Raw genomic sequence first — 17866 nt, forward strand, 5'->3', positions numbered from 1 at the left:
GGTGTGCTGGTGTTTCCACAGGTGGAAGCAGGCAGGGCAGCAAGAGAGTCTTCCTCAGGAGGGAGGAGGCTCCACCAATAAGGAGAGAGGTAAGAACGATCTGCGAGCCATGGTGACAACTTGCAGTGCTACCAGGGGCCCTGCCCCAGTGGTGCCACCCTTCCAGGGATCCTCTGAGGCTTCCACCCAGATGGAGACCTTGGTGGGGCCTGGTGACCACCTGCCCCCCTTGCTGTGGGGGTGGCTGGGTGGGATCCCTGGGGTGGGACTGGGGTCTGGTGACTCCCCCACCTGCCCCTCTTGTGAGCGTCTTCAGGCTCTGGAGGGGAAGGTGGCAGAGCTCCAGGCTGAGGTGAGCATGCTGCAGGGGATCCGGGCAGCAGAGGACAAAATTGATATGCATTTCTGTTCTCTGCAGGGACAGGAATCCACCAGAGAGACCCCCCATGCACAGTGCCCAACTAATCGGTGGCAGCAGGTTCCTGTCAAGGCCAGGGCAGTTCGTACAACTGCTGTGCCTGCTCCCCGGACACCCCTCAGGAACAGGTATGCGGCCCTGGACCCCTGGAGAAGGAGGCAGAAGAACAGGTCCCCAGAGAAATTGAAGCCGCTCGACCTACATCACCGGCTCAGAAGAGGCACACTGAAGGAGACGCAAAGTTCTGGTCATCGGGGACTCCATCCTGAGGGGAACCAATGGTCCAATATGTTGCTTGGAGCCCTGGTCACGGCAGGTCTGCTGCATGCCCGGAACGAGGATTCGCAACGTCACAGAGACCATCCCTAAAATCATCATGCCCTCTGACTACTACCCACTGGTTCTGGTCCATGTGGGTACAAATGATGCATCCAAGGGCAATCCAGATAACATCATGGAGGACTACAAGGCCCTGGGACACCAACTGAAGAAGATGGGAGCCCAGGTGGTATTTTCCTCCATTCTCCCAGTAAGTGGACGGGGTAGGCGTCATGAGGCCTGCATTGACGTGGTTAACCAGTGGCTCTGGAGCTGATGCCATGAGGCAGGCTTTGGGTTTTTGATAACGACCCATGTTTTTGTAAGGAGAGCATGCTGGGGTGGGATGGACTTCACCTCTCCCCTAATGGGAGACGTATCTTTTCCTCTAGGTTGGCTGACCTCATACGGCATGTTTTAAACTGGCTTCACCAGGGGAAGGGGCCACTTTGAGTGGAGAGGATGCTTCACCAGCATGCAGGGTGACAAGAGGAAGGAAAGCCCAGGTAAGCAACAACATCCAGGAAGCAGGGGGCCACAACTGTCCTGGGAGTGGGAGGGAGGCACATGCACCCTCAGGAGGCGTCAGGTGCCTCTACACTAATGCTCATAGTATGGGGAGTAAGCAGGAGGAACTGTGGCTCCTGATTGTGAGTAAGAACCCAGACTTAGCAGGGCTCACAGAAATCTGGTAGGACCCTACCTACGACTGGGCGGCGCGCATTCAGGGATACACCCTATATAGAAGAGACAGAACAGAGAGGAAAGGTGGGGGGGGGGGGTTGTGCTCTATGTCAAAGAGCACCTCACACCATCAAGAATTATCTTTGGGTTAGAAGAGGGTCGGACAGAGGCACTATCGGTCAAACTACAAGGGGGGCATGGCGAAAGGGACCTTACGGTGGGTGTCTACTACAGACCACCCAACCAGGTGGAGGGCTGGACCAGGACTTCTCCAGTCAGCTTATGGAGGTGGTTAGGTCAAGGGATGTTATTGTCATGGGTGACCTAAACTACACAGACATTTGCTGGGAGGAGCAGACAGTCAGGTCTGACCGCTCGCATATGTTCCTGGCTGTAATACAGGACCTTCACCTTATCCAGGAAGTGCACAGTCCCACTAGGGGTAACGCCTTGCTGGACCTGGTCCTGGCCACAGGGGATGACCTGGTGAGGGGACTGCAGGTCCTTGACCACCTGGGCAACAGCGATCATCAGCTGTTGATAGCCACAAAGCTATGGGGAGAAGTGGACATGCCGGAGGGCAGGGAACAGCTGCAGGCAGACCTGGATAGGCTGGACAAGTGGGCAGAAAACAACAGGATGCAGTTCAACAAGGAGAAATGCAAGGTGCTGCACCTAGGGAGGAAAAATGTCCAGCACACCTACAGCCTAGGGAATGACCTGCTGGGTGGCACAGAGGTGGAAAGGGATCTTGGAGTCCTAGTGGACTCCAAGTTGAACATGAGCCGGCAGTGTGACGAAGCCATCAGAAAAGCCAATGGCACTTTATCGTGCATCAGCAGATGCATGACAAATAGGTCCAGGGAGGTGATACTTCCCCTCTATAGGGCGTTGGTCAGACCGCAGTTGGAGTACTGCGTGCAATTCTGGGCGCCACACTTCAAGAAGGATGCGGATAACCTGGAGAGGGTACAGTGAAGGGCAACTCGTATGGTCAAGGGCCTGCAGACCAAGCCCTACGAGGAGAGACTAGAGAAACTGGACCTTTTCAGCCTCCGCAAGAGAAGGTTGAGAGGCGACCTTGTGGCTGCCTATAAGTTCATCACGGGGGCACAGAAGGGAATTGGTGAGGATTTATTCACCAAGGCGCCCCCGGGGTTTACAAGAAACAATGGCCACAAGCTAGCAGAGAGCAGATTTAGACTGGACATTAGGAAGAACTTCTTCACAGTTCGAGTGGCCAAGGTCTGGAACGGGCTCCCAAGGGAGGTGGTGCTCTCCCCTACCCTGGGGGTCTTCAAGAAGAGGTTAGACGAGTGTCTAGCTGGGGTCATCTAGACCCAGCACTCTTTCCTGCTTATGCAGGGGGTCGGACTTGATGATCTATTGAGGTCCCTTCCGACCCTAACATCTATGAATCTATGAATCTATGAATCAGCTTTCATTATCCAACACAGGGCAGCCAGGGCTCACACCAAGGCTAAAGCCCTTAACTTCAGAAGGGCCAACTTCAATGAGCTTAGCAGTGGGGGAGACACTGAGGGCCCAGAAGGTAGAGGAGATGGGAGTCCATGAGGGGTGATCGTACCTTAAGGGGGCGATCCTCCAGGCCCAAAGGTTAACAGTCCCTGGAGAAGCAAGGATGGTAAGAGTGCTCAGAAACCCCCTTGGCTCAGCAAGGGCATTCAGAAATGCCTGAGGACTAAAAGGGTGGCGTACAACTAGTGGAAGGGAGGAGCTATCACCAAGAAGGAGTACTCCTCCTCGGCCCGGGAGTGTAGGAGGGCTATTAGGAAGGCCAAGGCAGAGATGGAACTCAGGCTAGCGTCCAGGATTAAGGACAACAAAAAATCCTTTTTCAAGTACATTGGGAGCAAGAAGAGGGCACCAGGCAATGTAGGCCCCCTGCAAGACACAAACGGTAATCTTGTTGCCATGCCAGACAAGAAAGCTGATATTTTTAACAGTTTCTTTGCCTCTGTTTTCCTAAACAGGGACCGGGATATGCCACCTACCAGAGGTAGGGACAATCTCGGGGATAACTCTGTCAAGTCTTCAGTCAGCACAGATGTAGTTAGGGATCTTCTGGAAGGGCTAGACATTTTTAAATCCGCAGGTCCAGATGCCCTCCACCCAAGGGTGTTGAGGGAACTGGCAGGGGTCACCGCAGAGCCCTTGGCCCAGCTGTATGATCATTCATGGTCATCTGGCAGGTGCTGGGGGATTGGAAACTGGCTAATGTGGTCCCAATTTTCAAGAAAGGGAGGAAGGAGGACCCAAGTAACTATAGGCCTGTAAGCCTCACCTCAGTACTCGGGAAAATCTTGGAGAGTATCATCAAGGAGCACATCTGTGGGGAGCCAGCAGGGGAGATCATGCTCAGGGGCAATCAGCATGGGTTCATCAAAAGGCAGGTCCTAGAGTACTGGTGGACGGGTTGTACTCAAACTGGCAAGATGTGAGCGGTGGGGTACCCCAGGGCTTGGTCCTCGGGCCCACACTGTTTAACATCTTCATCAGTGACTTGGATGAGGGCGTGGAAAGCACGCTGTCCAAGTTTGCTGATAACATTAAGATGTGGGGCAAGGTGGACACACTTGAAGGGAGAGAGAGGCTGCAACTAGATTTAGACAGACTACAAAAGTGGGCAGATGAGAAGATGGGGTTCAACGTAGACAAATGCAGGGTGCTGCACCTTGGGAGAAGGAATCCACAGCATACATACAGGCTGGGGAGTTCCCCTCTTGAAAGCACAGAGGCGGAAAGAGATCTTGGAGTCATTATTGCCAGACCACAGCCAGCAAGGCCAGCCACAACTTGTCATGCATTCAAAGGTGCATCTCAAGCTGGCCTAGAGAGGTTATACTCCCCCTCTATACGACTTTGGTCAGGCTGTAGTTGGAGTACCGCGTCCAGTACTTCAAAAGGTATGTGGCCAGCATTGAGAAGGTTTAGAGGAGGCTGCCTACAAACTCATCAGGGGAGATCAACAGCAAATAGGGAGAGCCCTTTTCTCCCCAGCACCACCTGAGGTGACAAGGAACAATGGCCATAAGTTGATGGAGAATAGGTTTAGGTTAGAAATCAGAAGGCAATATTTTACAGTTAGGGTGGCCAAAATCTGGAACCAACTTCCCAGGGAAGTGCTCTCGCCCCTACCTTGGGCAAATTCAAGAGGAGGTTGGATGGTCACCTGTCTGGAGTCTTGTGAACCCAGCATTCATTCCTGCCTGTGGCAGGGGGTCAGGCTAGTTGATCTGTTCAGGTCCCTCCTGACCCTAGCTACTATGAAACTATGAAACTACTAAGTCCTACTAACAACAAACTTGATTATCTCAAATAGGTAATCATGCACCGTTCTCTGCCAGCTACAGAAAGCTATGATATTAATACACTATAATTATTATGTGTATGATGAATTTTATATAATTTTTTTGTTCTAGTTCAGTTTTATACATTTTTTATTATGTCCTCTAAGGAAAAAAAAAAGATTGAATTCATTTTTTAAAATAATTATCTGTATGGCTAGGCAGCAGACAAATGTCTGGCCCCCTGCTGGCTGAGCTGACCAGGCACAATTTATGCCCACAGTCAGCATCTACACATGCATTTAACTGCAGTTAATGACTGTGCTGTGAGATAGTACTGTCCCTGGTGTTAATTAGTTTACTATGGCCTAATACCATTGCACATGTAGGCAGTGGATGCATCTTCAAGTGCTCCTGACTACACAGTTGGTACTGCACAGTCATTTTATACTTGTTGTACAAGTACTAAATGACTACACAATACCTGCTGGTACTGTGCAGTCCCAGCGATGCATGGGCCATTTTTTACCCTACTGTGCAGTAGCAGTGGTATCATAGCTTATCGCTACAGCAAAGGAGCATTTCATGTAGATATGCCCAGTGACACTTCACTCTGCAGCTAATTAATTTATTCTGCAGTTAAGGGCACATGTAGATGTGGTATGTATGGTGCAACTATGCCATGTGAAGCACTTAGTGGACCACATGTGGAACACCTGTGCCATCAGGATCTGGAATTTTTGGGTGGAACAGTAAAAATGGATCAGAAAAGAGTCAACATTGCTCTCCTTATAGTCTTCAACAGGAAATGTTTCCTACCACTCTCAAGACTCAAATACTACCACTCTCAAGACATTAGGCCTAACCTTTGCCCTTTGTCTCTGTTTCCATCCCCTCTAATAGCCCAGATATTCTTCAGAGGAGAGTAATTCCTTGGTAGTCACAAATGGCTGTCCCCTGCAAGGGCTGCCCTGATCACCTCACACCAGCCCTGCCTACTGAAACTCCAGGGACCAAAAAGACCCATTCCTGATACCAGGTCAACCCAAGTTGTGGGTGGGGATAGGGGAGAACAGCTGGACCCTTCCCAGGCCAGCATCGTAGTCATTGGCTGCACTTCAAGATATTATTTCCTCCCATACTTTCATTAATTTGCAAATTTTGATTAAGACCATTGATGGTGTTGCTTAATTGTAATCCAATTTATGGGCCTAAAACTGATTCATCCACATCTTTGATTGTAGTAGTCTTAAAAACATCTTACCTGTGTTTGAAGGTAACTATATTAATAACAGTTCTTGTCTTAGAGTTGCTAAGAAAATAATCTTTCCTCTTCTTTCTTATTTCCTTCAGGATGTACATTTATGATTTCACGATCTTTTCTCCAAGTTAGAAATGTGCCAGTGTTACGCCTCAGCTCTGTATTCTTGGGCAACCCTGGCACAGGATGCAGTCTGTCTGACTCACAAAGGACTCTCCCCCCCCCCTCCCCTCCTCTACCTAAACGAAACTGATTAAGATGCAGTGAGAGACACACCTAAAACTCTCCAGATAAGGGTGATAAGACTGAACAACTGCCCTCGGACTCATCTGCATCTGAGATGGAACCAGATGACCATTCATTTACATGAGAGACGGAAAACAGAAAGCCTGAAGCAGAGACTGCAGTGAATTCTGGGACCAGAGAAGCAGGAGAGCGCTGCATGATGGGGAATCTGTGCTTCCAATGTTAATTAACCCATGTTCACACACACCCAGCTCAGCATTTATCAGACCAGTTCTAATCTGGATTTGCTAAGGACTTTTCTCCCCCCAGACACACACACACAACTCTAAGTTTAATAGGCATCTTGGGCCGTACATTCCCTGGTCCCACTATGGGAGGCCTATTTAAACTTGATTGACTAAAACTCGGTTGCCGGGTTAGGGAATGCTGAGGCAAGAGACCGAGTCTGAGGGGGTACGGGCAACATTTGAACAATGGTTAAGGGTTCATCACAGCATCCAGCCTGCTGGAGCCCTAATCCCAGGTGTTGTCGTATCTTTCCCGAGACAACTGGTGGGAGTCCTCTCCACAAAAGGTTATGAGCACCCCAATAATTGCTTTAAGTCTGTTAAAAGACTATAGTAAAATCTGGAAAAGTCATGCTAAGCTGAGGCTTGTGCACAACAAGTAAAAATCCAAAATCCTGATACTGCAAGCTATCTATTGTTCCTGAAGAAACCATGAGATATCCCATCAGGATATCTGCCATCCATAGGAATCTCAAGCTGGCTCCCAAGTATTTGGGTTACTCCCTAATCTTAAGTGTTTCCTGATTATCCATCAGTTTCCTGAGATGGTCCAAACCAGATAACCCCTTGTCAATAGAAAAGACAATGATTTACACTACTGAGGGTGCTTCAAAGCAGCTGAACTGAGGGTATAAAAATCTGTAAGTGTGTGTGCTTAAAAAAAGAGAAAGAGAAAGAAAAAGAAGAAGCAGGAGGAAAGAGGGAGAAAGAAAGAAGAAGAAAACTCCTGTGCTGACACCATCCCCTGTCATTCTTGGGACGCTGGAAGAACAGATCATCTCTCTCTTCAAGGATTGTGCTACGGACTGTGCCTGTCAGCTTTGCAGCCTGGGTACCGTGGACTCGGTGAGATTCCCAGCGTTCTCTCTTCTTTCTAGGCATAAACTTCTGAACCTGACCTGTATCAGTTAAGCTTGAGCTAAGTTTCCCCAAATACTTAGTGAAACCAGGGTAGTATTGTCATTGTTTGTGTTTGTTTTTCTTTTGCATGTCTATTACTAGTACTATTATACATTTCATATGCTTAGCAATAAATAACTTTTATAGGCAAACTGGAAGTAATTGGGTATATTTTTCCTTCTCTGCTTCTTTTTCCTCCTGTGCTCTGCAGCAACGCTTCTTTTACCTATGCTAAAGATCCCTGTGAAGCCTAAATTATTGTGGGGTCTGCTCATCAAGAGGCCAAAGATTGGGACGTGCTGAGTTTGAAACACATAAGGGGATCAGCTTGTACAGGCTGATTGACCCAGTTTGACTCAGACATGCCCTTATGAACTGAATGCTGGCCCATGAGGGTGTCAGCTGGACACCCAGCTGGATTCAGAGGGATTCTGTTTACCTGTGTGCTTGTGTCTGACTGCATTTTATTGTTGCTCTTATGAACTGATTCTTGGCATATGAGGGTGTCAGCCTGTCCATGCTGATCAGCCTGGCCAGATCAGGCGTGTCACGTTAATTTGTGTGTGTTTGTGTGTATGACTGATTTGGTGACTGGAGGAACCCAGTCCCATTGAGATTGAGTCCTGCAAGATAGCTCCACTGGGGGTGAGGGCTTGCAGAAGGGAGAAATACAGCTCCATATAGTAACACAAGCAGCACATTGACAGAATCACCAAGACCCTATAAACTATCCCTAATAAATGAGCACACCCCAAAGTAATGGGCAAATTTGGTAACACCAGTGAGTTCATCTATCATTAGATTTTTACATATACATGAATGTATATGTGATTTGCTCATTGTTAGAGCAAGCTTAACCAATATGCCCTTTGGTAGTGTTAATAGATGTACTCTAGGCTCTATACTGGATATTTATCATAAACTTATTTCCCTCTTTTATGTCTCTGTTCCAACTTGTAAAATCACTAATAACAAGAATTTTATTTTATTTTCCCCCAAACCACTATACAATTAGAAAACCATTGATATAATTCTTTCCTCTGTAAGGAGAGTACTGACTTTAGCTAGCATCATTTCTATGCTCCTAAAAGAAATAAAATTTGCCCAACTTAAGTTCAATTTTAGATGTCATCTTTCCAAAGCTACATGGTCTGTTTACAGCATTCATTGAAAAATCACTGACATCTACTACATCAAACCCAGATAAGACTTCCCCTTTGAATTCTGTGGCTTTGGTATCATGAGTTTCTCCTTATTTCTTTATGTTTCTGTTTCACTATACTTCACTTTTTTAGAAAAATATTTTGTGTACTGTAATTAAAAAGCCTACACCAATCTCTTAACAACTGTTGCCTGCTGTTTCACACGTTATGGTTGTTCTTCTCTTTGTTTTGATTAGGATTCATTGCCTCTGACTGAAAGTGTCTCAGAAAAGTTGCTACTTTCTTGTGTTTTTATAGCAAGTAGATTTCCCTGGGATCCTTTCAGTATTATAGTGCAGAACAATGCACATTTTATTCATCTATCACAGAGCTGCTGCTTTACATCTATACTTTCCTTTGAAGCCTGCATGAGAAATGTAAGAAAACAAACAAACAAAACCAAGTACCTTTGTTTTCCAGTATCTCATTTTGTCTTCTAGCCTAGACGACTGTTATTTTATCTGTAAAATTATGTAGTTGAATAATGATACCTCTAAGACTTTTATTTCTTATCTCACTGTAGGATCAAAGCTGTGTGTGTTCATTGGGTCATTATTTACTCCCTCTTCCAAGCATTTCACCAGCCAGAGATTAAGGAAGTGTGTGTGGATCTGGCATTGCCTCATCAGGTATCCATCCTACTCTTAAATTATTTTATTTGCTTCATCCTCTGCTCTGCAGGCTAAGATCCTCCTCAGGAACCATCAAGAATAAGTTGTTGCATACATAACATTCAGGCTTGTTCCATCATAATAATAGGACATTCTAGCTTTCACTATCATCCACTTTGAAACCAGTCAAATAGTTCATTTGAAAGATGAAAAGGAATATAGGAACTCTTATACTGGATGGGTCTGCCCTTTCAATCCCTGGTACCTAATAGTTGGCTTATACACTGAAGTGCCAGTACCTATATCTATTCCAAAGTCCATGTTTACTAATACAACTCTGGATATTCTTATGCCCAATATGCTTGAATCCTGATAAACTCTTGGTTTATGATATATTGCTGAAATGTTCACAGGCTGACTGTGCACTGTCTCTTCCATGGCACATCTCAGAAAAATTTGGTGCCATTGTTAGTATTAATGCCAAAACAGGCTTCCTGACAAAGCCCTACTTGATATTTTGCTAGGCTGGGACCTTTGATGCAGCATGTCATTCTCATTCTATTTTTAAGAGCAAGACATCCTCAGGCACCTTCATATAGTTAGTGCTTATTTTTCCCCATAGGTCTTACCCCCTATTACTGGACCAAAAAGCTCCAGGGACATTTTTAGCTTTCCCATTTGTAGTGGATATTGCTCTGAAGAGTTCAAACTATAAGTTACCTTTGAAGTAGAACTGGCTTCAGAGCTGAAGAAATACCTATTAGTGCTTTAGATCCACTTTGGACTCTCCCACCTTCCTTTTAATGTAGCCAAGATTTTGGTTTGTCATTTTCAGCATTATCTCAATTTGGGGAGACTTTTCTTCAGAATGTATCTGTATAAGCTGGAAGTTTACATTTTTTCCTCCTATTTGTATCACTAAGTATATATGGACACTTGAATGCACCTTGATACTTCACTGCCCAGCTTCCAATATCCTTAGATCCTTCAAAAAGTTGCATTTGCCCTTACTTCTTAGTAACGCAGTGGGCACATCGAGATACTTAATGCACAGAAGACTAATTCTACTGTCAATGATCATGGCTGGCAAAAACTGTGCCAGTTTGCCATAGATTTAGTCTAATTTGCACGAACAATCGCTTAAATAATGTTCATTTGAGCTAATGAGCAGTAGCATTGATTATGGCACATTAAATTAGTACCTGTCATTACAGGTACTAAACTTAATGTGCCATAATTATGGAACATTAATGAACATGTAGACGCATCAAGTGTGTTTGCCATAGTCTGATTTCACTACCCTACTATTTCATTCATGACAAAGTACTCAAATCAACACTCATCCCCAAATCAGTCTCTAGGGTACCTTAATCCGAAGGGTATCTTAATTTCCTGTCCCCCTCCTGCCTCAGAGAGATGACAATTCACAGAGGCCAGGCTCCTCACACTACAGATTTTAATCTACTGCAGCATTCATCTCACCTACCCAGTAGTCATTTATTTCCCTTAAGAATCTGCTGTCAGAGACCTTGTCAAAAGCCTTTAGAAAATCCAAGCAATCCATGTATGGTAGCTTTCCTTAACCTGCTATTTCATTAACTTTTTCAAAGAAATCTAACAGGCCAGTAAGATGTAATGTGCTCTCACTGAAACCATCCAGTTTAAAATTACCAGTTCATATTTATACATGTATTGTTTTTTCTTTCATTTACTATACATTTTTAGGCCACATCTCTTCCAGTAGAAATTACCAGCATACAGGCATTCTTTCAGTTTCTCCAGAAGAAAACACAGACCATCTGACAGATCTTACAGGTTGACACACTCTCTGTGAGAGAGTCTCTCTTGTTAGAATGAATGCCTGTACATTCAGGCATTCAGTAATCTAAATCTCCTTCACATCAAACACAAGGCCATAAGATAAGTAGCTGCATAAAGGGCAACTGGCTAAAACAAAACCCAAGAAAGACAGAAATATTGACAAGGACAGGTGAACATTTCTAATAGACAGCTGAATCCATTATATTGTATTGATAGAGAACCATGCTCACTGATCATTAATGTGGTACACTTTCGGGGTGTTTGTGATTTCTTCAATGTTCCTGGCTAAGCAAATGGACATCAGCAACTTCTTAGTATGTAAGCTTGACTTGGAGACAATGACCTGTCTGGTCAGACTGGGCACCTATATATAAGTGCTAAGGCTGCTCTGACGTGCTGGAACGTGTGTCAAAGCAGACTCGATTAATAGAGTCTGCTGGAGCATAGCATAGCATAGCAATTGCTGCGCACTAGCAGCCTCCTACATCTCATGTATCAGCATCCCTGCACTTAAAAATGGTGATGGGAGCGCTTGAACTAAAGCTTGTTGAACTTGTTGAGCTTTAGTTCAATTGCCCCTGCTGCCATTTTCAAGTGCAGGAATGCTGATACAGGAGGTGCAGTGGCACTTTAATTAGGACAGCTCTTGGGGCCTCTCTAATTAAAGTGCCACCCTACCCCTCCAGAGCACAAGTAAAAGTGCCTATTAGGATATGGCCAGGGAGTTCCACCCACTAGTAATTTCTTGGCTTAATTCTACAATGACTAGCATATAGACTTGAAATTCAAAGCCATGACAATGCAATATTTGGGAACCTCTCTGAGTAAAAAAGGGTGATGAAAACTCCTGGTTTAAAAACTCCTTGATAAGTACCAGGTTCATTTGCCAAGTTCTGATTGGATCTGAAACGGGTTCCAGAAGAAAAGGACCAGAAACATAATCAAAGTTTAACTTGTCTCATTTTTTCAATTAAAAAAAATAATCTTTTTTTTAACCTATTGCAGATTTCCAAATCTCTCCAAATCTTTCCCCATTTTAAGAATGAAAAGACATGGGGAAAGAAACCAGTTAGAGATAGGAAGGCCCTTTTCCTCATAACGAAGAGCACTTTGGATGGAGAATTCCAAGCAGGCCATCTTTAAAAAATGCTATTTCATCACCATAACTCATCCCATTTTCTTTTAGTCAGAAATATCATCTTTCTTACTGTGCTATGCACAGTGACACTTAGTTGACTACATGAAATAAATAATGCATAGAAAAGCTACATTTAAGTTTAATGCTATTGAGATTTATTTCTAAAAAAATAGTTACATTTGGATGGTTGCCCAAAAAACCTGGAAAGCCGCTACTCCTTTCCACTTTCAGTTTCATATGTATACCCCAATGTGGCTTTTAGATCTTAATTAAAGCTCACTCTGACTGCACACCTGTTTATGATTAGGCCTACATTATATTTTAGCTCATGCTGCACTGAAATAAGACATTATGCACAGACACTGTAAAGCATGTGGAGATCTGTGGCCGTGGTTTTTATGAATAACCATAAACCTCAAGATTTTACTATTTACTACAGAAATTTACTTAGTTCAAATATTAACTCATTCCCAAAAGCAGGTACGATAATAAAAATCAATTTGCTGCTCTCATAAAAAATATATTTGGTACTCATTTCTCTAGCATATGGTGGTAGCACTGTCTCTAAATTAAACTGAAAAACAGCTTCCATTTTAGCCAGTAGCTGATGAGAATAGATGGAAACCTCATGAATACTGGTGGCTATTTTCATGGATCTACATTGCATTGCATCATTTGATGATGTTGGAATACAGCAATGGGGAAAAAAAAACCAAACAGGAGAAGAAATGATAGAAATAACACGTTTGCATCTTTTGTTTTTAAAGTCGGCTATGGACAAAATAGTGTTTATGGTTGTGATTTAGTGTGAGGAGCCTTGAAACCTTGTGAATCTATGCTTGAGAACCCAAGTTCTCAGGGCTGCAAGATTACCTCCTGCAAAGTAAATATCTCCCAAAAGCTCCGTCAGCTTCAGCTCAAACAAATCTGTCACAATTTCCCTTGACAAGTTCTAGGCTCCACAGCATACAGCCTTTAGGCAGGACTATTAGTGCTCTGATATAAATATGAAACAAAATTACTTTTTGATCTCTTTTTCATTTAAATTCAGAATTCTCAGTTCCCCAAGATATTTCAACAGGTCAGAGTTTAATTCCACTTCCACAAAGAGCAGCAATTCTATATTCTAAAGCAGTTATTTGCCTTTCATAGAAAAAGTTTGTAGAAGCAGTAGAAGCAGAATTCAAACTGTATCACTAAACTGCAGTGTCCCTCAGACAATTTGCTTCTTTCTTAGTTATCAGTAAAAATAGAGGATTTGGCTAGCTCCATTTTTCAAAAGGAGTATAGGCACTTAGTAGCCTGGGTATTCTTGAAAGACAAATAAGTCAATAGAACTGTAAGGACATCTAATTTCCAAGAAGAAAAAAGAAGTGGAAAAAATTAGTCTGTAGAGTTTTCAAGTTGTGTTGGTTTATAAAAAATGTGCAACTATATCATGCAAAATCAATTATTTGGGACTATCTGATTAGACATTTTTGACACACTGGCATCCTTGTCTGAGGCCAGGATACTTCATCAGTCTTTGATAGGGAAGCTTTTTGAGTATCCAGGGAAATATACCTCCTCATCATTCATTATGTAGTAACCTATATATTAAAAGGTCAAGCTTTAGAATCTCACACATTGATGAGCCAGATTTAAGTTAATATTGACCCTATTAATGTGCAAATCATTAGTTTTCACTAATACTTTAACAGCAGCTACAACAGGGAAAGGTTGAAATTGAGAGCTTACACTATGTTACTAAACAGCAACCAACACCAACAGATATTATTAAAGAAATGTAAACCACACAAAAGGATCTAGATGAGTTGCTGTTCACAGATTTACCACAGATTTGAATAAAAATAAGTTACTGATTAGAAAAAATATATTCACAAATCCTCTTTAACCTCATAATCTGTGAAAAAGGTCTTTCTTTGAAAAGAACCTGTAGTTTCTCAGAATAATATTCCTTAAAAACAATCATTGCTCCTTCATTCACAAGATAAGGAATCTTTTATTTTACATTACTTATTAAACATGTTATTTACCCATCTCAGAAGCAGCAACTGTAATGTTATACCAAGGTGTTTCTTCTCTGTCAAAGATCTTGGCAGTCTTAATGGTTCCAGTGTTAGCATCAATGGTGAAATATCTATCTTCTTCTGAATTATGATCAACGAAATATCTATGAAGAAAGAAAAATAAATACATACATTAAAATAAATACATAAATATACTCATTTGGCACAAACATTCGAATGACCAGAAACCTACAAAGGAATACAACATAAAAGTTACTTGGAAATCTTTAGAGCATCATCACAGTTTTTAAAAAGAGTACTATTATATTATCAAGGTATTCAAAACAAAAATAAATCTATTGCTTCCTTCATATGAAACATTAACTTTTGATATAAAACAAGCCTTCCACTAATATTTACATTTATTTTCCAGGAGTTGGTATTTGATAAAGCAAAACAAACTGTTTGTTAATAATGAAATGCTGCATATATGTTTACCTTATGTTTATAGGCATATTATATATGGGCACTATCTCCACGGGTGGCTGCATATCCCCTGGATGCCCTTTTTTTTCTACTTTACCTTGCTCTATGGGCAATCAGCCCTTTTTTTTCATCCACCATGCCTTGATGTAATTGTTATTTAAATATGGGAGGCTTCCCTGGTCTTACTTTAATGACCCCAGGTGTTTGGGGTCACTGCTAGATGGGTTAATTGCATGGATTCAATCTGTCCCTACACCGCAGCCCATGCCTCGTAGGTGTTAGAAATCATTGTTGTCACTTATTTCCAACCAATACGCTTGGCCCCTGTCTGGGCTCTCAAATCGCTTTGGTATGCCACTCAGTCCTTTCTCTGGGTTCTCACCAGTCCTTCTCTGGGCCTCAGGACCTTGTTGGTTCCAATCTTTTCTAGCCCCTCTGGTCACACATCTTGTCTCACTCTTCCAGCTCATCTCTATGCTTCTGGACCCTTCTGGTTCTGTTCTTTCCTGGCCTTTCTCTAGGCCTCTGGAACCTTCTGGTCCCACTCCTTTTTAAGAATCCAACTCTTCCTGCTGAGTCCCACTCTCAATCTCAGGACTCCTGATGTGCCTGATTGGCCCACTCGCAGCCTCAGGGCTCTTGTTCTCTCTGCTGGGCCCACTCTCAGATGCAGGGCTCTACCTTAGTCATCTTCATAGGATCATAGAAAGTTGGGGTTGGAAGGGATCTCAGAAGGGCATGTAGTCCAACCCTGTGCTCAAAGCAGGACCATCCTCAACTAGATCATCCCAGCCAAGGCTTTATCTAGTTGGGTCTTAAAAATCTCCAAGGATGGAGATTTCACAATCCGGCGGCTCCAGAGATGGTGTCTTCAGGAGGGATTTGGATTCTGCAACCATGACCAGCACTTCCAGGGAGAAGTCTTCCTAGGATGGGACAATCTTCATCTCTCTCCTATAGGTAAGCATCTGTTCTTCCGCAGGTTGGCTGATCTCCTCTGAAGAGCTTTAAACTAGGTTCGATGGGGGACGGGGAACTGGTGGTTGATGAGAACCCAGGGTTGGAAAGCCACAAACAAGGCACCAGACCTAACCAGGTAAGCACTAAAGGGAACACATGCCATCAAGGCAAAGGGACACCAAGAGCACCCACTGGGGGGCTAAAATGTCTTTACACAAATGCCAGGAGTATGGGGAACAAGGAAGAGGAACTCACACTCCTGCTTGTTAGCACACAGTATGACCTAGTCGGCTTAACTGAAACATGGTGCGATTCTATGCATGACTGGGCAGTAGGCATTGAGGGGTACAGCTTGTATAGATGAGACAGAGTAGGGAGAAAGGCAGGGGTGTAGCTTTCTATGTTAAGGAGCAGTACGCATCTTCTGTCATCAAGGCAGGAGTAGAGGAGGGGAATACTGAGGCACTGTTGGTCAGGATCAAGGGGAGGCCAGGGGAAAAGGACTTGGTAGTGGGGGTCTACTACAGACCTTCTCACTAGGATGACGAGCTAGATGAGGTATTCTCCAAGCAGCTTTCAGATGTCATACAGGCAAGGGAGGCAGTGGTCATGGGGGACCTAAATTACCCGGACATCAGCTGGGAGGAACAGGTGGCCAAAACAAGCTGCTTAAAGAGGTTCATACACTGTGTGCAGGACCTACACCTAACCCAGATGGTGTCCAGTCCCATCAGGGGTAGAGCCTTGCTAGACCTGGTCTTAGCAACAGGGGATGATCTCATGGGGGACCTGCGGGTACACAGTAACCTGGGTGATAGTGATCACAATTTGGTAGAGTTCACTATCCAGTGAAGGGTGAGAAAAATATCCAGTGATGCTAAAGTTTTAGACTTCAGAAGGGCCAACGTTATTAAACTTAGATACCTAGTTAGTGAGGTGACCAAACTCAAGAGAATCGGGCTAATGGGGGTCCAAGAGTATTGAAAGTTTCTCAAGGGAGTGATCCTTGGGGCACAAAAGGAGTCTATCCCCTTATGCAGGAAAGGAACTAGGGGGATAAAAAAGCCCCCCTTGGCTGAACAGGGAGCTTCAGGAAAGACTGGGGGCAAAGAATGAGATGTATAGGCAGTGGAAGCAGGGGGCAGCCACAAAGAAGGCATACACCACTGGACTTTTTCCAGTTTCTCCATATCCTTTCTGTAGTGGGGTGCCCAAAACCCTAACCCTGGCTCAGTCTCACCTCTGGGCCCCCTGGCTCCAGCTTTCTCAGTCTCTGGTCCTTATGGACTCATCTGGACCCCTCAATAGGTCCTCTGGACTCTTCTTCAGACTCACACTCCTGCCCCTGCTTCAGACCCACACTCTCAGCCTCTTTCTAGGCCTCAGACTTCTTATCAGGTCCCACACACTTGGGATTTCCCTAGGCCCTGGACCCCTCATCAATCACTGGGTCTCCAGGAACCTGCTCCACCCCTTTAGTTCCTCCCCAAACCTCCAGACTGCTAAAGGCTGCACTCTCCTTGCTGACATTCCAGAGCTGCAGCCATCCTGCTCAGTAGACGTTTCCTTAGCAGCCTCCAAGACGTTACTGATGGTTCAATGCAGGGCTTAGGCTTATACCTGGTCTAAATCAAGCCCTTCTCCTGGGTCAGATGACTCCACAATCATCTCTGGCCACACCTGCAGGCTGCTTCTCCAGCATGGCCCCTGTCTGCCTTCCTGCCAACTCCATCCTGTTTTAGCCACAGCCAGCCTGCATTTAAAGTGGCAGAAGGTTCAAGCCTCCTGCTCACCCATACACACACATGCACACATACATACACATACATACATGTATGTATATACACACAGATATAAACACACACACACACTAGGGCTGTGCGAAGCTTTGGTCACGGATTTGGTTCGGTAGAGATTCAACTCAATTCAGTGGCCAAATCTCTGAATCCGAATCGAATCTGGAGACCCTTTAATTTCTCTGAATTGATTCGCAGATATTCAGAAAGATTCAATGATTTGGACAGAGACACAACTTTAAATGTTTTTTCTATATACCTCAAGGTACCAGGTGGCTCGTGAATGCTGAGATGCTGAGGTGGATGGAGCATCTCACAGGAGCATGGGTGGGTCCCCAGAGTTCTCAGCAGCAGACCTGGAAGTGGACCAGAAGCACTTCTGGTCTATTTCCGGGTCTGCCGGGAAGTACACTGGGAGGCC

General features: G+C 44.4%; 1 protein-coding gene across 1 annotated transcript in view; it reads right to left on the reverse strand.

Moving 5' to 3' along the window:
• CDH18 (cadherin 18) overlaps positions 1 to 17866 on the reverse strand; it is a 445884-nt gene that overhangs the window by 49499 nt on the left and 378519 nt on the right. Inside the window, exon 10 of the mRNA XM_059728627.1 lies at positions 14231 to 14367. Within this exon, the coding sequence (XP_059584610.1) occupies positions 14231 to 14367 (137 nt within the window). The remainder of the gene's footprint in view (positions 1 to 14230; positions 14368 to 17866) is intronic.

The sequence above is a fragment of the Alligator mississippiensis genome, chromosome 5, assembly GCF_030867095.1.
Source record: "Alligator mississippiensis isolate rAllMis1 chromosome 5, rAllMis1, whole genome shotgun sequence".
Classification (NCBI taxonomy): Eukaryota; Metazoa; Chordata; order Crocodylia; family Alligatoridae; genus Alligator; species Alligator mississippiensis.